The sequence below is a fragment of the Lissotriton vulgaris genome, chromosome 5, assembly GCF_964263255.1.
Source record: "Lissotriton vulgaris chromosome 5, aLisVul1.2, whole genome shotgun sequence".
NCBI lineage: Eukaryota > Metazoa > Chordata > Amphibia > Caudata > Salamandridae > Lissotriton > Lissotriton vulgaris.
In genome coordinates, this window is record NC_141693.1 from 1718135513 (window position 1) to 1718157749 (window position 22237).

The 22237-nt window shown below is 46.1% G+C and overlaps 1 protein-coding gene across 11 annotated transcripts in view; it reads right to left on the reverse strand.

The window, feature by feature from the left end:
• Nucleotides 1–22237, reverse strand: part of GRN (granulin precursor) — a 1328618-nt gene that overhangs the window by 1018576 nt on the left and 287805 nt on the right. For 10 of the 11 annotated variants that reach the window (XM_086923912.1, XM_086923907.1, XM_086923905.1 and 7 more), the window contains one exon: nucleotides 19206–19349. In XM_086923912.1, the coding sequence (XP_086780038.1) occupies nucleotides 19206–19346 (141 nt within the window). In that variant the 5' untranslated portion in view covers nucleotides 19347–19349. Of the gene's footprint in view, nucleotides 1–19205; nucleotides 19351–22237 lie in introns of all 11 variants that reach the window. The other variant, XM_086923904.1, reaches the window with a different exon arrangement.

Genomic DNA, 22237 nt, shown 5'->3' on the forward strand with positions numbered 1-22237 from the left:
AAGGTAACTAGTAAATTTATAGATATGGGATTGATACTGGCTAAAAGGGAAATCACTAGGAATTGGAAATCAAAAAAAGTGCCCACATATAAGCGATGGTCTACTGAGTGTCTTAAATGGGCGGCGAGCGAAAGCACAATTAGATACCAGCTTGCCCGACGCACTGCCGACGACAGGGCACAGGAAAAGGCGACAGCATGGGAAGCGCTGGTACAAGCGCTTCGGGATGGCACTTGGGAGGAAGAAGAGGAACACGCTGACTCAGAAACTGAAGAACCCACTGGTACACCAGGCACACACGCTTTGTAAATGACAGGTTCCTCCCGACTGCGGTCATACAGGTACACAGACTGCGATTCCAGGCGTAGCTGTAGGCATTGGGTGGAGAAGTGGGGGGTGGAGGGAGTTGGGTAGTTAGGGAAGGGACGAGGTTTGGGGAGGGAAGGGGCGAGGTTTGGGGGGGAAGGGGAGTAAAATGTAAAAGCCGACTGCATACATAATAGCACAAGACTTTAAAATGCTCAGGGGCTGATGTGAGGGGCGAAGAATTGCTTGACGCCGTCCGACCTCCGGGTTGTGGGCCTACTGGCTGTGTAGACGGATCGCCCGGGCTACTAATTGTTATTGTTTATGGAAAGGAAACGTGCTTATGAAAGTATCATACCTGTAAAATCTGGATCTGCAATAAAAACGATGTAAAAAATTTTTTTTTTTTAAAATCATGGCCCCCTATCACTCGCCACAAGCGAGGGTTCGGGTTAATGGGCAGCTCACAGAACCCTTTTCCATAGATAGCAGAGGGGGCAGCCCTGCCGCACACCCCTATTTGCCCTGGTGGTAGAGCCTCTAGCGGAGTTGATCAGGCAGGATGCGGACATACACGGCCTCACGTTTGGGGTCTGCCAGAATAAAGTAGCGCTCTTCGTGGACAACCTTATCCTCACGCTACCGCGCCCACATGCATCTCTCCCGGCGCTCCACACCCTATTACAGTCCTTTGAGAGAGCCTCTGGCCTTAAAATTAACCATGGCAAATCATGGGTTTTAAACCTTACGATTCAGGAAGAGGAGATACCAGCCTTAAAGACACTTGCTCCTTATCAGTGGGCCTCGGATCATATCAGATATCTAGGGCTACAATTAACCCCATCATTATACACGTGGACACAGGCAAATTGGTGGGAATGTAAAAAAACTGTCTTGGAGGACCTACGGAGATGGAAATCCCTAACTATCTCTTGGCTGGGCAGGCTTAATGCTGTCAAAATGTCGATACTCCCTAAAATCTTGTACCTATTCCAGTGTCTCCCCACCCCTATACCGCAGCACCAGATACAGGGCCTCCAACGAGACATCACTAACTTTATATGGGGTGGGCGTAGACCGCAGTTCTCCCATAAAATCCTCATGCTGCTGCAAGACAGGGGGAGGGGGGAGTGCGTGTCCCAACCTCCTGGAATACTACTGGGCCTCGCACCTCCGCTTTGTCTCGGTATGGACAAATGGACAACCACTGAAAGCAAAAAGGTGTGGTTTCATATGGACAGGTTGGTAACGGGACGTACCATCTGTGACTTTACGTGGCTTCACCATGCGGCACGTTCTCGTAGCGCCTTTATTGCAGTTCCTACTAAGACAGTCCTAGACATATGGGACAAGATAGCCGTGCGTAAGGGGCTGACGACCTTTCCCTCCCCACATACCCCCATTGCCGGCAACCCATTATTCCCTCCGGCCCTCCACTCCCAAACATTCGCCGAATGGCTACAGGGGGATTGTAGAGTGATTGGTGATCTGTACGAGGGGGGCACCCTTAAGACATTTGCCCAGTGCAGGGAAGAATTTGGTCTCCCAAAGGGAGCGGGACTACAGTATGCGCAGCTGCAACACTGTGTACCTTCATCAGTAATGCAGCAGGCTGTCGTCCGGCCATTCACTCCCTTTGAGCGGCTAGTCCACTCATTTAACTACTTGAAAGGCCTTATATCACAGACATATCAGATCCTGCAATACCCTCCAGTGTAAACCACACATCCATAACAACGCCAATGGCAGCTGGCATCGGATAGAGAAATCACGCCTACACAATAGAACCGCCTGTGGCGCAACATTCAAAGGGTTCATTGTGGCATCCCACAGAGGGAAAATGCATACAAAATGATGGCACAATGTTATTACACGCCAATTCGACTGCATAAAATGTTCCCCGCCACGTCCCCCTTGTATTGGAGGTGTCTGACCGCATCTGGAACTTCATTCACATTTGGTGGGGCTGCCCACTCCTAACGTTGCTCTGGATGGAAGTCCTTAGTCATATTGAGGAAGTACTGGGCTTCCCGGTGTCTGAATCTGCAACCACAATCCTTCTGGGCCTTAAAGTGGAGAACCTAAAAGCGCTCACTCGCAGCGAATGGATCATAGCACTTCACATGCTAAACAACTAATAGCACTATACTGAAAAAAAGTAGAGACTCCCCCGATTCTATGTCAGGACCGGAGGCTTCAGATTATGCTATATCTTCCTTCGCTTTATTAACATAAAGAAACCACAGCAGCTCAGGAAAAGATATAATAAGGACACAAGATGCTTTAAACATAAAGCATTGACGTAACGTTCAACAAAAAATCAACCACAACTCCCAAGAGTCTCTTTGCTTATAATAATAGTCCACAGTCCTTTGTCTCTGTTCATCGTCCCTATATAACCGGACTTCCCATCATCTTCCTCCTCTTTCTTCGCTGCTCCCGCAGCCAGATAAGTGCTTTTCTATTTTGTCTTCTTTTATTGTGATTGATTGTCTTGCGGTCTTTGGGGACTCCTTGCATGGTTTATTCCCTTTCAGAGTCCCTGGTTGCGGGAACGTTCTATCGTTCCTACGCGACTTTCTTCCCACTTGCGTGCGGTGTGTACATAGACCGCAAGGGGGCGGCCTGTCGCCTCGCCGACCCTCCGGCGCGCCTCCGCACTACGAGGAGCCGCGCCGTGGGGTCTGCTTGCGCAGGGGCCGACCCTCGCGTACCCCTCTGACACCTGGTGATCCGGGTCTGTACTTTCACAATTTTGACGCCCTCTGGTGTCTGTATAGCGGTTTGACCGCGTGAATCGCCTTCGGGCGAGATCTGTGCACCTCTTTAACAGTGTGTGGCCTAGCGCGCTTGAGGGGTACGTAGTCCCGGTCCCGGCGAGGAGGGTCTGCGCGCTTGGGGGTTGGTGCAGCCCACCTGCCACGTCAGCTGGCCCAAAACGTGATCGCAGCCGCTGGGCCTGCCCACATTCGAGAACTTTCTCGGTTGCCGCCCTCTTGGGTGCCCCGCATTTGCCCCTTGGTTCCGAGATGGAAGGGGAGTACGAGGAGGAGGCCTGCCCCTATCTGCAGGATGATGAGTTTTACCAAGCGGTGGACAACTCCATCTATCGTTGTGTGACGGAGGTGGTAGGGCCCATGGAGGACCGCCTTTCGGCCCGCATCGTGGAGGAGTGTGCGAAGCTGGCAGCGGCGCAGGTGCCGCCGTCCCCCGAACTCCCGGGGACGTCCGGCGGGTTGCCACCCGCTCCGAAGAGACCCCGTGGTGAGGGACCTTCATCGGAGGCCCAAGGCGTGGACAAGGGCGCTTTCGAGCGACTTCGTGACGCCTTCCTGGCCAAGGCGACGGCGGTGCCTCCGACGCCCTTGGTGGAACCTGGCACTTCGGGAGACGTGTCTACTGCGCCCGCCTCCCCGATCTACGACTCTCCGGACACGAATGACGACGGGGAGTCGACCCGTTCTTGGCTCCCGGTGCCTTCAGGGAAGGAGATGCCCCGAGATGAGTCGGGCATGCTGGACCCGGACGAGATCGTCCACCCCCGATCCGCGGCCTGGGCCCCGGGGGAGACGGTGGCGAAGTTTGTCGCGGGCAGGTTGCGCAAGCCCCTGGAGAAGGAGGCGAGGGGTTGCCTGCGCGGGGAATGCCCTCGGCCTACTTTGGAGGGGAAAGTGGCCATGACACCAGAATTGGACCCCAAGATGGCCACCTTCCTGGCGAAATTCATGAAGGACCCCAGGAAGGGGATCGACCGGTCCTGGCGGGCCTGCCAGGACAAGCTGTTGGATGCGGTCGGGCCCGCCACGAAGATCCTCGATATGGCGGAGGAGGCTCGAGCGAATGGCACCGCCATTTCACCGGAGGTGCTCTCCAACTGGGCCCAGAGGGTGATCGTATTCTTGGGCAACGCCAACTGTGCTCTGTCCACGGAGCGGCGGCGGTCGCTCCTTATCAAGCTGGACCCGAAGCTGGGGGACCTGGCCTCGTCGGAGGCAGGTGCCGTGGCCCAGGGTGGCCTCTTCGGTGAGCCTTTCATCCGCGAGCTTGGAAAGTTCGTGAACACGTTCACGTCGCTGGACAAGGCCCAGTCCAGCATCAAGAGGGTGTTCCACCAGCGTTTTTCTGGAGGGGCCGATCGCGGCAGGGGCCGCGCGATCGGCCGTGGTCAGCAGACCAACAACCGTGGACAAGGCTCCGGAAGAGGTCAGTACCAGACCTCGGCCAACTACACCAATTTCTACCCCACGAGGGGACAGCGCTATGGTGGCAGAGGATTCAAGAAGAACTCCGGACAAGGACATGCCCCCGGTGAGTGTACTTTGCTTGGATCAAGTTCCGATTGGGGGGCGGCTGGCAAGCTTTTACGGGGAGTGGGAATTGCTCACTGCCGATGCTTGGGTTTTGCAAACTGTGAGAGGATTCCATATAGAGTTTCACGACCGACCAACTCAGGTGAGGCCCCCGCGCCCGATGGTTTTCTCAGAATCCGACGCGCAATTGATAGACGGGGAGGTCTCAGACTTGCTGCGCAAGGGAGCCATCCGTCTATCAACGCGCCACCCACATGGGTTCCTCAGCAACGTCTTCCTGGTGGACAAGACGGATGGGGGCAAGAGGCCTGTGATCAATCTCAAGGAATTCAATGGGTGGTTGGTCTACCGTCACTTCAAGATGGAGGGGATCCACCTCCTTCGGGACGTGCTCCTCCCTCGGGATTGGATGGTGCGACTGGATCTCAAGGATGCCTACTTGGTCGTTCCCATCCACCCCCCTCATCGTCGTTTCCTACAATTCCTGTGGGACGGCAAGGTGTTCGAATTCACCGCCTTGCCGTTCGGTCTTTCTTCGGCCCCGTGGTGCTTCACGAAGGTCCTTCACCCGGTGGTGGAGTTTCTCAGAAGCCAGGGGGTCCGTATGATAGTATACCTAGACGACATCCTCCTCATGGGACAGTGCCCAGAGGTACTGGCAGGACAGCTGCGTCAAGCTGTCGGCCTGCTTCAGAGACTGGGGTTCGTTGTCAACGGCTCCAAGTCGGTCTTGGTTCCCACTCAGCAGATCACCTTTTTAGGTTTCGTGGTGGACTCGGTACAGGCGGTCTTGAGCCTACCGGGTCGGAAGGTCGCAAAGATACGACACCTGCTTCGGCAGACGATCGCGAGGGATCGTACGTCACTGCGCCATGTCGCCAAGGTGGTGGGTCTTCTATCGTCCTCCATCCAGGCGATTTTCCCAGGCCCGCTGCACTACAGGGCTCTTCAGCGCCTGAAGGCGCAGCATTTGCGCCGTGGGATGTGTTACGTCCAGTGGGTTCCCCTCACAGACGAAGTGAAGGAGGAGATGTCATGGTGGCTGTCTCACATGGAGGCATGGAATGGGCGAGCGATCTTCGGGTCGGCTCCGGACTTGATCATAGAGTCCGACGCAAGCAGGTCGGGCTGGGGCGCCCGGTGCGGGGATTTTTCCACCGGCGGCGCCTGGTCGTCAGAAGAACAACAATTGCATATCAATTGTTTGGAGCTCCTTGCGGGCTCCTTCGCGGTTCGCTGTTGGACCAAGGATTCGGTCAAGGCTTGTGTCCTGCTGCGGATGGACAATATTTCGGCGGTCCGATATGTGAACCACCTGGGAGGTCCTCGGTCCCGCGCTTTGGCGGATCTGGCGAAGGACTTCTGGGATTATTGCCTGTCTCGTCACATTGCGGTGACGGCAGAGTATCTGCCAGGCCAGTCCAATCAAGTAGCGGATTGGCACTCTCGACATCTCAGGGATGCCAGCCAGTGGAAACTGGATCCGGGGGTCTTCCGGTGGCTACTTTCCCTTTGGGGCCCCTTCTCGGTGGACCTCTTCGCGTCCCGTCTCGACCACCAGCTGCCGCGGTTCTACAGCTGGAGGCCGGACCCTCTGGCGGAGGCCACGGACGCGTTCTTACAGGATTGGAGTCGGGAACAACCGTTTGCGTTTCCCCCGTTCTCCATGATCATGCGAACGGCGGCTCAAATACGCCGCCAGGGTGCGGACCTGGTGTTGGTTACACCGCTGTGGAGGTCTCAAGTATGGTTTCCGGTTCTTCTGGAACTTTCCTGGGATTTTCCAATCCTACTCCCCCTGTTTCCTCTGCTCCTGACGAGCCCGGATCAGGAGCCTCACCCTCTCGTCGTGCAGAACACTCTCCGCCTCGTGGCGTGGAGGCTCTCAGGAGACGCTGGACGCTCCCGGGCCTTTCGGGGTCAGCTGAGCACTTGCTCTCCAAAGCATGGGCCGATAGTACGACGAAGCGTTACAGATCCGCTTGGCTTAAGTGGATGCGTTGGTGTTTACGAAGGGATCTGGATCCCGTGGTCGCAGGCCTCGTTCCCGTGCTGAATTTCCTAGCGCATTTGGCCGACAGGGGTCTAGCGTATAGGACGATCAATGCTATTCGGTCGGCGATTTCTGCTGGCCATGATAACATCGATGGTCATCCGGTAGGGGAACATCCTTTTGTGTGCCGGCTTCTGCGGGCTGTTCGCCTCGCGCTGCCGCCAGAACCTAGGTACTCCGTCCTTTGGGACGTCAATTTGGTTCTGAATTTGTTCCTGTCGTGGCCGGCCAATTCCTATCTGTCTCTTAAAGAGCTGTCGGCGAAGTTAGCCATGTTGTTATGTCTGGTCTCTTGTAGGCGCGTCTCGGACGTGCGCGCGCTGGATGTTTCTGCACGCATTTTTTCCCCGGATGGGGTTACCTTTACGGTGGGCCGACGCACTAAGACGTCGTCGCGTTCCATTTCTTATCCAGCCTTTACTGACACTCCTAAGTTGTGTGTCGTGCAATGCCTCAAAGCTTATGAGGACCTGACCTTGGATCTGCGCCCTCCGGGCGAGCGTCAGTTGTTGATTGCCCTGCGGAAGCCACACAAAGCTGTCTCTTCCCCCACTATTGCTCGGTGGGTGCGTTGGGTCATGCAGGAAGCGGGCATCAATACTTCTCTCTTTGGAGCACACTCCGCCAGGGGGGCCATGGCCTCTAAGGCATTCTCGGTGGGTGCTCGTCTGGAGGACCTTATGCGAGCTGCGGACTGGTCCTCGGATTCCACCTTCAAGAGGTTTTATTTTAAGCCGGTGGTGGATTTGGCTCAGTTGGTGGTAAGTAAGCTTTAAACTAGCATAATCTGAAGCCTCCGGTCCTGACATAGAATCGAAATTTGCCTAGCTTACGTAACGGTAAGTTTCAATTCTATTAAGGACACGGAGGCGAGGATTATCCCACCCGGACTACGGTGGTGTCTCTACCCACCCGTATGGCAGTAAGTAAAGCGTTTTCCTTTACGTTGTCAGTACTGTGTTGTTCTCTACATGCTCCTCGCCTTGTTGTCACATTTCCTGGGCCACCTCGCTGATGCTGTTCCTTTTTTGGCAGGCAACGACGGTGCTAAACAGGACCAATGAGGCTTAAGCGTGATCTGCGCGAAGAAAGAGGAGGAAGATGATGGGAAGTCCGGTTATATAGGGACGATGAACAGAGACAAAGGACTGTGGACTATTATTATAAGCAAAGAGACTCTTGGGAGTTGTGGTTGATTTTTTGTTGAACGTTACGTCAATGCTTTATGTTTAAAGCATCTTGTGTCCTTATTATATCTTTTCCTGAGCTGCTGTGGTTTCTTTATGTTAATAAAGCGAAGGAAGATATAGCATAATCCTCGCCTCCGTGTCCTTAATAGAATTGAAACTTACCGTTACGTAAGCTAGGCAAATTTCGATTGCTGCTTGGTTTGTGCGCTTGTGGCAAGTGATCACTATGGAGCTATTCACGGAACGAATGCATGCACAAGACACTCACTTCCACGCTGTCTGGCGACCATTAGTTCAATACCTCTGTAAAATAGAACATGCGCGCCATTTAGCCTCTAAGCTCAGAGCGCTGCGACTCTTTGACGACGCCATACTCCCGTCAGACCCAAACAGACTCCTCACATAATTAGACCAGTCGTCCCCACCAATCCTTTCAGCAAGCGTCAAGATCTCTATCCACTATCACACGTCACATCCAGTCCGTCTGCCCATTCGCCCACACGCGCAGCGTAACACTCTTACCTTTTCTTTTTTCTATATTTTCCTATACATCTATCACTACTCACTTTGTATGGGTCTCTAGCCCTCGTTCTGAATGTTATTGGAATCCCCACAACAAGTTTATATCGCTACATGTAACAGATCACGCGACCGGCCCAGCAAGGGTTGGAAGCGACATGCTGTGTCTCAACTAGCCTAAGTACTGCATCTCTCTACACCGGGAGGCACTTGAAAATAACGCGCCCGGGTTGTAGGCTTAACACTGTGCATGTGGACCTATGTTCTATTTTTTGCTCTAAAAATAAAACCGACTTCGAACAAAAAAAAATAAAAGAGATACTCCAACACCCAAAAGACATCGAAGTAAAAAGCTTTTGACAAAATTTATGAAGTCTTTTCAGCCAGAAATCAGAAAAAAGTTAGAGCTGAAGTAACCAGGGTCCTGACAGAAGGAGCCGGAAAGAACAACTGACCTGTCACCCCCGAGGCATGATGGGAAGCCATGGGCCATGGCTGCCTTTAAGGTACAGTGCCAGTTTATCTGAGTGTTTCTGTGGGTTAGCTTTTCATCTTACTACACTAATGTTTCTGCAATGCAGCCTATGTGCTGACAATGTTCTCATCCTTCCTTGCATGATTGTGATTTCTGCTGTATGTTAGAGCACTTTCCAAATGCTTTCTTTTTACCTGCTTTATTGGAACGTATTTATGTATAAGGGAATTTCTTGCGACATTGCTCAGCATTGTTATGGAAGGCTGCATTGTGTGATATATTCACGTTTATGGGATATATTTCCAGGATCCCGCGCATGGGTGGGAATATTCGTGTGCTTAGGACTATTGATGAGGATCCCCTGGAAGAGAACCTATCTACTGGTAGTAACCCTTTGGTTAAGAGTCTTAAAGGTGTGATACTGAAAGGACCTCCCAAAGCACGCTAAACTTCTCTCTGGGACAAGAATTTGATCTTTAACTTATTCAATTTATGGCCAAGCAACACTAACCTATCCCTTAAACAGATTTCAATGAAATTGGCTACTTTGTTATGCTTAATCTCCTTTAGAAGAGTCTCTGACATTAAGGCACTAGAACTATCTAATAGAATATATTAATCGAAAGGAGTTCACTTCGACATTTGGAAAAGAACTAAGAATGTCAGGTTCATTTTTCTATCCTATTTTTCAAAACTGTGAGAAACTGTGTGGTAAGATGTATGAAAGAGTATGAGATCAAAGTCTTAGAATTTAGAACAAATTGGGAGGATCAACTGCTTTTGTCCTACGTGAAATCTTATAGACCGGTTTCCACTGCCACATTAGCAAGATGGTTACACATGATTATGAATGACGCAGGTATTGATCTCAAGGTTTGGAGCTCAGTCTTCTAGAGGCGCCATGGCTAGTAGAGCAGAGGCTTCCCCGCCCAAAATACTTAAATAGAATCTGGCAAAGGTGTTAGCATTAGACCAATCAGCAGTTTTAAGACAAGTAGAGCACATTAGTAATATAGCTATTGAGGGCTTTAAACATGCATATTGGTAGCCTCCGGTCTTGTAATGAAATGATGATTCTCTGATTTATATACAGATTGAACCTAGATTTCATTTAAGACAACAGAGGCTAACATTATCTCTCCCTCCGCTCCCAAAATAAAATTAAATAAGGTACATTAAAGAGATTAAAGTTGATCTTATTTAAGTATGTTAAGTTTCTAAAAATGTATTGTTTTATCTTGAATCCGTGATCTGATGCAATTTCTCAAATTGCATTTACCTTAATACTTCCACCATTTCTTTCAGAAAATAGGGCATGAAATACAACTGAAATAACTAAGATGGATGGATGGTCCTTTGCATCGCTGCAGCTAGAAGAGGAGGAGGTCTATGTGGAGTGGTGTATTATAGCTCTTCGTAAACATTCTAATGTTTTATGTGTTCGTATTCTTTAAAGGGCTGCATGTTTGGGGCAGCAATATAAGATATTAGTAGAATCCCAGTGAACTATAGTCAAAACACACGGACACCAGGCAAAAGGTGGGGGGTATTGGTGTAGTAAAGTAGGCTCTTTCTGGCACAAACTTCCCAGATCATTGCTGTAAAGGCTAAATACGTCTATAGTATCCAGCATGATGGGCAAAAATAAAATTAAGAAATATTATTGGATGATCTCTAGCCCCAACCAACCTTCAAAACTGTTGCGCTGTAATCTGCCTTTTCCATTTAGCAGGCACAAAAGCCATCAAATGCCACCTCAACTAGTGTGCTCTTAAAGCCAACCAAGCATTCAACATGGCAATTTCAAACCTCATCCTCATCTCAACAGCTACCACCAGCTATAGGAAAAATATATTCCCCAAATTAAAACAGAGGCATCAAGTAGAACAAGCTGCTACTTCTGTCAACGCTGAGCTCATCATACTGCCTGCTCATAATAAAGGGAACATGTGAACTACATCTACACAACAATGATAAACCTAAACTGCGATTACTTCTGACCAATTACGCACATTACCCACCGTTCCAATGTCAACTAAAACCAGAAAGGACGAAAAATTATTCAAAAAGCTCTTAAACACACGGTCCATATCAAGGGCTTACAAAGCAGACATCCAACTACAGCTTAGATGCTCTGAAAGATTTCAGGAATATCTTGCATATGACAGCAGGTATCTACACTGGAGTCCTGAACTGTGATGGTCAAATACTCATCAAGGTACAGGTTATAGACAGCAAACACCCCATCAGATAACAAGAGATTTAATCAGAAGAAAAATGCAATGCGAATGGACTAAAAGAAAAGAAAAGAAATTCTTTCCACACAATGACTCAGACGGGCCAAATCATACTGGCTTATCAGTGAACAGAACAATGCAATCTAAAGGTATTCAGGATCTGTGTAAACTATACAGGATTTGTAATTTCATAGCAATTTGCTTTTTAAAGAGGACCAACAAAATCGAACCACACAGTCAACACGATACCGGACATCACCCCAATTACTACATCCTGCATTACAAATAAATAGATTCACGTCCAACACACGGATATTAGTGTTGCCAAACCACCCCCAAATCTGTAAAAGGCTACATTATAAAAAGTCTATTTCATCCCATTATCAACAGTAAAGGAGCTCCTCTAATAAACCTTGTCACCACTACTAACCAACTATCTTGCCACACACTCAAGGCTACAACCTAGACAAAGACTGATCAGATCATGTTCCTAGTAAAGAAGCCTTAAATATGGCTCAGAAACTGTCAGAATCAACCCTCGACCAACTATTCATGGCAAGGATTATTAAGCTTGAGCTTGCAAAACTATTATTGTGCGACCATTTATTTTGCAGTGGGAACATGCTATAGATTCACATGGTAGATTATACAGTGGTATTCTCCCTAGGAAGTAACAGCAAAATTAAATCTTAACGCCGCCTGACCTACTGCTGTCTCAATTTTCCTGAATATCAACAAAAACCTTGTTCAACAGGTGGTTTCGAAAGCTGATCTAGACACTAGAGTATAACCTAGCCGAATGCATTTCCAGAGGACTTAAAAATATTTGCCATCAAAACCGATCAAGAACCTCATACAATTATGCTCCAATAAGAAACAAATTGCATTTCAGAGTGGTGGTCTACCAACAGGTGTCATTCTAATAAAATGTTCTACACATAATTAAAAAAACAGAACACCTTAAAAAATATAAAAAAGGAAACCGACAAACTTTTTATACATCTGTATAAGTCTAATTGTATGTCTCACCCTATGAAATACTTGACAAAAACAAATCCATCAGGTCATACCGCAATTTCAATAGTCTGGGACACATTTAATGCAGTAATCCAAGAGAAGGACAACCGCTATCAAAACTCAACAGAAACGCCCTTACAAATGAGAAATTTGAATTGGACTGGAGAAAGAAAAAATGTATGGCATCAAACCCTTGGCCTCCAGAGGTAAATGACAAACTTGCATAGCCAATTACACTCATCACCTACTGAGGGAATAAAAATAACAAAAAACACTGCTTTGGTTAAAACAGAAAGGTTATAAAAAGACCAAACAAATAAGGCAGATAAGATTTGAGCCAACCATCTGAGACTAGTGAAAGGTGTCGTACGCACCCCCAATGTGTGAACCCCAGACAAAACTCTAACAAAGTTTGAGGTCAAGAGAAGAGAAGCATTTGAAGATTATTATTGAACCTTATACGGATGCCGTGCTCAGAGTTCGTGGACATAGCTGCAGCAGCTGTGCTTGTGCTAGGAAGCTACCCAAGGCAGCACAACAGATTAGATAAAGAAATATTTTGTGATGAGGGGACTACAGTTATCAATGACTTGCACTTACATAAGGCACTAGGTCCAGATGGTCGAAAATGTATTTTTTCCTAATTAGGTTTGCCTACAAATTCATCCCCAGATTGCGGAGGTATTTAATTGCACACGTGAATGGGGTGGGGGAGAAAGTCTGAAGCAAATTACACCTTAATTCACAAATCTGGCAAACGAAGAGAACAATGTGCTGCATATAGGCCCATCTTGCCGTCGAATACGGACCTGAAAATATACATGAAAGTACTGGCCAACAGATTAGATAGGTGCAAGTCATTCTTGATCAAACCGGACCAGTCAGGGTTAATGAACCCACATGTTTGCTATGAAGTGTAATATTCTCCTTTTATCATTAAAAGGCCAAAATCCAGGCCATACCTATGGTGGTCTTTGCAATTGATGCTGAAGAAAGGGCCATGGGACGTGGTTCAATTCCTTCACTGCAAGTATTAAATGGGATCAGGTTTAGACAGGATATTCAGAAATACATTTTGGTTGCCTATAGGAACCATACAGCACATATCTAGATCAGAGGTTTCCACACACCAGAGAGACGAGGCAGGGTAGTCCTTATGCCTTCCCCTCTTCGCCATATAAACTGAATCATTGGTCTAGTTGATGAGACAGGACTCGGCGGTGATGGGCATGCCGTCTGCAGTACAGATAATAAGATCCACATCTTTGTCAACGATATCAATGCTGCAAAATCAGATAATGGGTAAACAGGATAACCAAGCAAGAGCGGAAATAGATACCAGAAAGAGAGGAGGTTGGGCTCTCAGACTTAAACACCTATAATACAGCAACACAACTAAGAATCACATTCAAGTGGTCCCTGAGACAGATAGAAAACATCAAGCTATTATGAAGACCGAAAACCATTGGCCCATTATGGAGCAGAATTTGCTAGAGAACCTTCTGGGATACACGGTGGCTGTCAAAGCAGGAAAGACCTAAGGCAGCCTATGCATCTGTCATAATTAAACCAATGATGGAAGTGTGGGACTTAGTGTCAAGAACAACCCTGATATTGACTTTTCCTTCCCCCTCTACTCTTCTATTTAACAACCAGAAGTTCACACTGACACAAAACATCACACAATATGCAGCATAGCAGCAGAGAGACTGCACAATGATAAGAAACCTATTTAAGGGCCAAGACTTTAAATCTTTTACTCAGTGCAAGAAAATGTTTGGCTTACCACAGTCTGGGGCTCCGATACTGTTAACCCTGACACTGGGCACTACACCCAGTAAATTCAACAGCGGCAACAAGAGACCAGACGCCCTTTGAAAAGCTGTTCCTTTAATATTAATGCACCTAGGGGATAATTGTGGCACTTTATAAAACAATGATGGCCCTTCCTGATGCACAGGCTATACATGCTGAAAATAAATAGTATAGATTATGGTCAGAAGCACACAGGACAGGTAAAAGTGCTATAAAATCATGAATAATTGGTATAGGACCTTGTAAAACTGATCCCTGCTAAAGATGAAGTGTTGGATGGGATGTGGGGAGGAGGGAACAGCCCTAAATGTATGGTAAGCTTGCCCCAGAGTGAAGGTCTTTTAGAAAGATACTGTGCCACGTAAGTGGAGTGCCAGGTCTGGCAGCACACTGGAAACAGCTAGGAATCCCGGACACATCCAAGTGGTTCCACAGACTGTTCCTTTATGGCGATGGAAACGCTTACCTGTGACAGGAGGAACAAGTGAGCTAAGTTTGAGTGGGATCTGGAAACCAGTTATGGATTATTTTCAAGAACACTCAGTCACCCTAAGATGCCCTAGAACTTGGGAGGGTGACATGATTAAATTGGACTCTGCAGGAAGGGTCATTAGGAGACCCATAGGAGAGGTGATTGGGCAAGGTGAGGGGAATGGGACTCTCCTGGCCGAACTCTACACATCCCCCTCACTATCAACCAAGACATTCTTAATTGGGGTGGGAGGTTTGGCAGGGGGAGCCTTGTTTCTTTGGAATATGGTTTAGTAGGTAATTTAAACATATAATCACAAAGTACAATAACATGTTTCAAATAAAGAATCCCAATGCCTATTGACAAAGCAGTCTTGATGGAGATGTTTTGTTCTCATAAATCAGAATCCTCCCAGTTAAAATATTTCAACTGATGGGTATGCTTCTAAACCACAGTGTTAAAAGTTAAATCTAAACATGGTGATAATGTACAAGGGCACTGTGGATGTACACCTGCCGACCTCATGAATCAACTGCAGTAAGAATATAGTTATACTTTTATACTTTACATTAAACATCTTCTAAACGTTTAAGAGCATCGCTCTCCGACCAGATTACCAGTTCAGATTCAAACTTCAGTGCAGCTCAGGCACGTCTTCCATCCAAGTGATCTTTAGAACTCAGACAAGTGTAGAACAAGTGTTCTTGTTCTATTTGACTCCCTAAGCAAACATTCACAAAATTGACAGCCAGATCCTACTCAACATCCACAAACTCTGAAGGGGTTTTAATGGAATAACCCTAAAGCGATTTCAACTGTACCAAATGAGCTCCTGTCCTGCAACAAGTAAAGAATCCAGATGATCTGATAACCGCTAAGAAATACTTGCTTATTGACCAAAATACCAGTGTACACTTAAAAACATCCCTAGGGCACTAGGGGAAACATGACAGGTTGGAAAAATTCACATTCATTCAGGAGGGGAGTGGGGGGAGTGTGTTTGAATTGGGGGACTAGGACATGCAGACCAATTTTGCTTCATCCCCGACTGTATATGGCAAGGAAATACAGCTGATGCATCTACTTCATTCCATGGCAAAGAGATAAAGAAATGGACTTAGTACATGAGGACCTGGAAAAGACCAGACAGGATGCTCATGAGAAAATTGTAATGGACAGTTGGAAGGTCAGGGGTATAAATTGACAGGTGTGCCCTCTCTCCCCATTATTGTTTGATCCACCATTTCTCTATTTTCAAACTAATCTGGATTGCCTGGGTCTCTATACCCAAGTCAGAGAGGCCTCTCGCCTAGTCAACCTCTACACTGATGATGCGCTATTTTACATGAGGCTCCCCAGACTAATTGGTATCATGCTTGGAGAGGTTTGGGTTTAGAGGTGAGTAACCAAAAGAGCCTCATCTTTCAAAAGAGATCCCTGGCATATTGTCCCACATCCGAATTGCTGGACTTGTGACTCCTATGAGAAACGGACATATTTCGATATTTAGGCATTATGGTAGCCACACACAGTAGAAACTGTATGACTAGCATTGGGCGAGTATTGCAGGTTCATCCAACTTGTCAGATTCTGAGCCTCTCTCCCCTGGTCAGTCATGAGCTGGGTGGAAATTGTCAAAAATATTAGTTCTCCCACATCTCGCCTATACCTATTTCAAAACTCCCTCTGCCCTCTTACCTGATCTATTCAGACATGTGTTTTTAACAAAAGTATTTTGAATTGTGTCATTACTGTGTGTGAACTTTTATGGTTTGTACTAAAACCGAAATAAAGTTTTATTGAATTGAACTGATCTACATTCAAGACTTTAGACAGTTCATTGGTCTTAAGTTAGGCAGGGAAGATGAACAAGGTGACTGGCAATACTGAATGAAACAAGATGTTAAAGAGGGAGGCATAAGACTACACGGTGCATGCCCAGCATGCTGCCAAATTGTAGGGAAACGGGCCACTTAGTGTACAATTCAGAGGCTGTCCTTTGCTAGGGAGCCAGACCTGTGGTCCTTGCAGACAGTTCAACACAATTGAGGTAATGGGGTGCCGCAATAGCGAGAAAATGGATGTAATACCCTAAGGGATTTATAACCCTGGAGACTGTCCTTACTTTCCAGGAGGCTCAGGCGATATTTGTAGTGGGCCCAGACGCTTCATGCAATATGCAAAACCTGCTGGAACCACGAGGGGCACCTTGACTGGCTTCCTGGCTGCTCTAGCAAACACATGAAAACTTGAGGTAGTTTTGCACCTGGGCTGATCCAGTCATGCAGTAACGTACATGTTTAAAGCATTGCAATTTGACAGAGCAAAAAGGAGACCTACATGGGAAACAGATATTAGGGACGAGTTAATTAACGGGATCTGGGATTCTGCCTGCGCTGCTAGAGGCAACACAAGATTCAAGTTGATACAATTAAACTTCCTCTGCCAAACTTAACGTACACTGGAGGGTCTAAACAACATACCATGGAAGAACAGCTTCCTGCCCCAAGTGTAATGCAGGGAGGGCCTCCTTTGGACATTTAGCATGGCAGTGCACCCAGATATGTGCCTCTTTTCAGAAGAGGCGTTAACTACCTCATCTGTAGTTACAGGAATACCGCTGGAAATAGGTCCTTAACATTGGCTACTAGGGTTGATGCTCAAGGTGAATGGGAAGAATATGCAGCACAAGTAACTAAGAATTGATGCTGGTGTTGGAGCATAGGTGCATAGCGATGGGATGGATTAGCTCAAGAACCCCCAGTTTATCCTTATGACACAGACATTTCAGAATGAACACACTAGCGGAGGAAAAGCAAAATGTGGTTCCTCTTGACTAGTTCAAAGTGCTGGGTAATCTGCAGACCTAGGGAAAGCTTATGAATCGCTCCTGGGAGAAGGTGCAGCTGGGGATGGAACTCCTGCAAGAGGGTGGCCTTTGGCAGGATCTTAAATACTATGCCACAATAGAACATGGTTTTCTCATTGGTTCCCACACACGATTTATAGCCCAGCATGATGAACAATTGACATGGCACATTTAGTGGATCGGCTGGTGGTGGTGGAAGGGAGGGAGGGAAGGAAGTGTGTAGGAGGCAGTAATGACCAAAGCACCACTGGCTTGCAAAAATCGGATCTTGCATCATGGTTCCTCTGATAGTTTGATGAATCATGAGGGGGGGGAGGGGGCGAGGGGGGGGGTTGAGAATGACATATCAATGCATGTGTCACAGGTATAGGGTATCTAAATTTGATGAAGGTGCTGTATGCACCAGGATGTTTGTTGTCACAATTGTAAGTTCATAAAACTAAAAAACAAATATTAATTGGTGAAAATATTACAATTATGAAACATTATAGGGAATGGCACTCACAATACCGGAGATAATGAAGGAATATGGCATACTGAGTGAAATGTGTAAATTAGCAGCCATTTTAACTGTACAATTAATAGTTTCGGCTGATTATTGAAGATGGGAGTAGAGCTTTAGATCACGGACCAACAACTATAAATTCAAGAAAAAGTACAGCGTACTCTATCCTGCGCAGGGTATGCCCATCTGGTAGGGATGAACAGAGTAATTGTGTCAAATCTTGTTGGGTATTAACATAGTTGTGTATTTTCTCATGTGGCTTCTTCAATATAATTTAGGGCATGTCTTAGTTGTCGTGGGGCTGAGCCTTGCATTCACACTGCGTTAAGTTGATATGAGCTTATTAGAAGTTTAAACGCCACTTTATTAATGGTTTAGAGTCTAGCAGACTGTTTTGCTTTACACAAGAATAACATGTTTTTCTATATTAACAGCCTTGCTTGGTAAGCTTAGTCTGAACAGTGAGTGCCGATGCCTTCAAGGTTATTTAGACACAGTGGTTGTTGTTCGGACTGATCAGCGCACATTCTAGACATAACATATTGCAGCGGTGACCACCTCTGATTTTGGCGCGTTTAATAATGCACTGCGTAGGCATGATCATACACACTTGGAGAACATTTGCATGCTGAGAGCTGGTGCAGAATCTGATGTGATCCATCTCTGCTAAGTACCAGAGGTATTGGGCCACCCTTGTAATCCTAAGACACCTTCTGTAGATATAAAATAACCTACTAGCAAGGGAGGGTGAAATATAGGTATATTTTAAACCCTTTTCCATTTAGCATTATAACAAGCGTTCTCCCTTTGTATGTCATGGAATAGTAACTATGCTGATAATCTTGTTGCTTATAATAGGTCTGCTTGTATTAGCTAAGATACTGCGCATGAGAACACGGCATTAGAAATAAATATTTCAAACTTGCAAGCATCTTCATTTACTCCCGGTTTTGGACTGGTATGAGCGTATAGCGAAAGAGTGTTCATGTGTTCCACATTGCCTGAGGTAATCTAAGTTCCATGTTCTGGGTTGTCTAAATCATTGGTGTTATGGAAGAACCAATGAGATACTGATGCTAGTCTGGTAGGGGATATTAGGTACTAAGGGGAGTTTTGGCACACCCTAATTCACTGAGGTGCCAAGTCTCTATGCACAGTTCTGTGTTGGAGCAGAATCCCTGCTACAACGTTATGTCCTGTGACTGTCTTTTATAAACTTTCATTGGTACAGCAAGATTATAATCATCCAAATACTTTGATTCTTGTGGTAAGAGCAATAGTAGGCGCTATCAGTCTGTATGAACGACAAAGTCTAACAAACAAGCCGCTAGACTGGAAAACAAACCAATATAGTCCAGACCTACAAGAAACAGGTTATGAAAAACTGCATCTTACTGGTAATCATTCATTCCCTTTTAGAGAGACTACAACACTCACCGGCGATAGCGGACAGCAGCCATACCCTCCAGCAGGGATCGGACAGCAACTTGTGCCTTCTTCACAGACATTCCCATCTGGGCAAAGCAATGCTTCCCCCAAGCTGGCCAGAGACAGCCAGAGCACCAAGGACGACCACATCACCTGGGGAGGAAGAAGAAAGGAACGCATAATTGAGCAAATGTAGTAGATTACACTATCTTGAATAAAACAACCCTTTTGGATTATGCTGCTGCTAGGACTTGCAAATTAATATAATATTATGAATAGGTAGCTTGTTCAAACTTTTGATTTGTGGCTCCGGCTCATCATGCATACTAGCTGTATTCTCCAAGCATGTACTGAATGGCAGATATTAAACAATGTGCAGGTAGATATGTATGCAAAGTCACTCAGAGCAACGAGCCAGATGGCAGTAACCCTTTTTTCTACTGAGCACTACACCAACATAGAGGTGACCCTACGAGTCAAAAATGGTCGAAGAATTGTCAGGACAATCCGCGAGCATCCACACTTTGAAGCTTTAAGAAAAGTGTGCAGACATTAGCTAGAGGTGGCAGCAAAATTAGTTAAATCGAAAACAAGTATTACACCTCACAATCTAGTCTAGGTTTGTTTTTCTTTTATTTTTTCCATTCGGATATATCTAACTGTACTGATCGGTTATCAAACAGTAAATTTGGCGACTTACATGAACACACAGCCCTGCCCAGGTTTACCTTCCTAACACAAAGTTCTTCCATGCAGCATCAGCACATCTCCAATTAATTAATTCTGCTCATTCATCAAGTGTTAGTAGGGAATTACAGTTCATATTGATAGTCGCATCAAGCAAAATCAGTACTCGTTAAATTAGAACAAAATGTCCACCTGTTGACTACATTATAATATCAGATTGCTTTTTTCTCATCTATATCTCCTCTATATACCATCTCCATGTCATGTGTCTAATTATGCGAGTTAAGTGTAATCTGAGTTTGCACTTGTATGTCTCAAATGCGCAGAAAATAAGTTGTTGAGTGGCAGAACAGTACACTTACTCCCTATTAAAAGTACAATCTCACAGTATCTTCTGGGGAACTAGATCATCAATGCCAGACTCCCCGCTGTTGACTAATTTTAGAACCATCCAGTGAATTTTTTAAGACTCTTTAGGATATAACCGACCTAATCCATAAACAGCATCTTCAGTGAAGTCGGGAGTGTATTTTATCCTATAGTAACGGCATGCTATAGACTGTACAAGTAATCATGTAACTTTGGGCAGCGCCAGGTCATGTGCATGAAGCCCTACCAGGAATCAGTACCTCTATTACAGCTTCAACCTGCCTCTGGATACATTTTAGGTGGGTTGAATGGGGAAGGATATGCACGAAACAAGATCTTAAAATGCAATAAACAATGTACCAACCAGATTCTGCAGTATGAGAGCAGCAGTATGTCCAATATTTATCTGAACTCTCACCATGTTGGTTTTGCATTTCACCTTTTGCCCTTACAGACAAGTCTCGGTCTCTGCATTGCAGTCTTGTATTTACTTCACACCCATTCCCTCGTGTCTTGTGTCTGTGTGATGTTAGAGAAGAGTACAAACTAGGTCATCTCCCTATGAAAATCCGTGAAGAATTTAAATGTGTATTTGGTATGAGTCCCTTCACTTTTACAGTCTACTAGTGGCAGAAATATCTCTACATAAAGTTGATCTAGTTGTCACATTCCAGTCTTCTGCAGAAAACTGAGAAACAAAATCTCCCCATGCACCCTATCAATGCCATAACTAGAATGTGTTCAATCGGTATCACAGGAGGGTGGATATAGGAGTACCCCACTGGTTAATATATATTTTTTTTCATTTGAAAAGTTTTGTATAGCGCGAACAAGACCCATGGGTATCAGAGCGCTTTACAGTGAGTGAGGCAGATGAGATACAATCAAGCAAATTTAACATATACCATTTTCTACAATAGAACAATGTCTGGTTAAGTGCTGTCAAAAAGTATAGCTCAGTAGAACAGAATACACAGTTACCATGGTCTAACGTGGAGCTTCAAAACAAATAGACTCGTCTATGGAAGGTATTTGCTCATTAGAAAAGTTTTTAATTCCCTCTTGAAAGATTCTGTGTGTGTTATTTTTCTAATGTTTGGTGGTAGAGAGTTCCATATTCTGGGTGCTGCTCCTGAGAAAGCTCTATCATAGGTTTTCTTCTTCCGGAAGATGGGTGGTTTCAGTACAAACTCCTTGGCACTTCTCGCTGGTCTGCTTCCTCCTGATAGTTCAATTTTCTGGGCCAGGTAGCTAGGTGTCCTGTAGTGAAGTGCTTTGTGGGTGATACATGCCATTTTTAGTTGAATTCTGGCTTTGTACAGTAACCAGTTTAATGCTTTCAAGTGTGGAGAGATATGGTCGAACTTTCGACCCGGTGATCATTCTTGCGGCTGCGTTGAGGCATGCTTTTAGTGTGGCTGTGGAGATTTTGGGTATGCCGGGCTAAAGTTGTGCAGCCATATTCAATCCTCGCGATTACCAAGGATTGGATTGCTAGTTTAAGATCCGCCTGCGAGATGTAAGATTTCATTTTTCTGATGTAGTTCAAATGGAAACAGGCACTTTTTGCCATTGCTTTGATGTGAGTTTTCATGTCAAGGTTCTCATCGAGTGTGATTCCAAGCGATTTCGCCGACTCAACTAGCGTTGGGGTGCAGTTGAGTGCTGTGATCATTTTTGACCATTCCTTAGACTCTGTGCGGTTCTTTAACGGTGAGATTAGTAGGAATTCTGTTTTCTGGGTGTTTAGCTTCAGATGATTGCTTGTTAACCATTGTAATGTTGATTGTAAGGCCTCGTTCATTCTCTTGAGGTCTTCCAGAGATGCAATTTTAATGTATAGCTGTGTGTCATCCGCGTACATATGAAAGGCTATTTTTGAATTTCGAAGAATTTCCGTGAGCGGTTCCACATACAGGTTAAACAATGAGGGAGATAATGTAGATCCTTGGGGCACTCCAATCGTGTTAGGACATGAAGTCGAT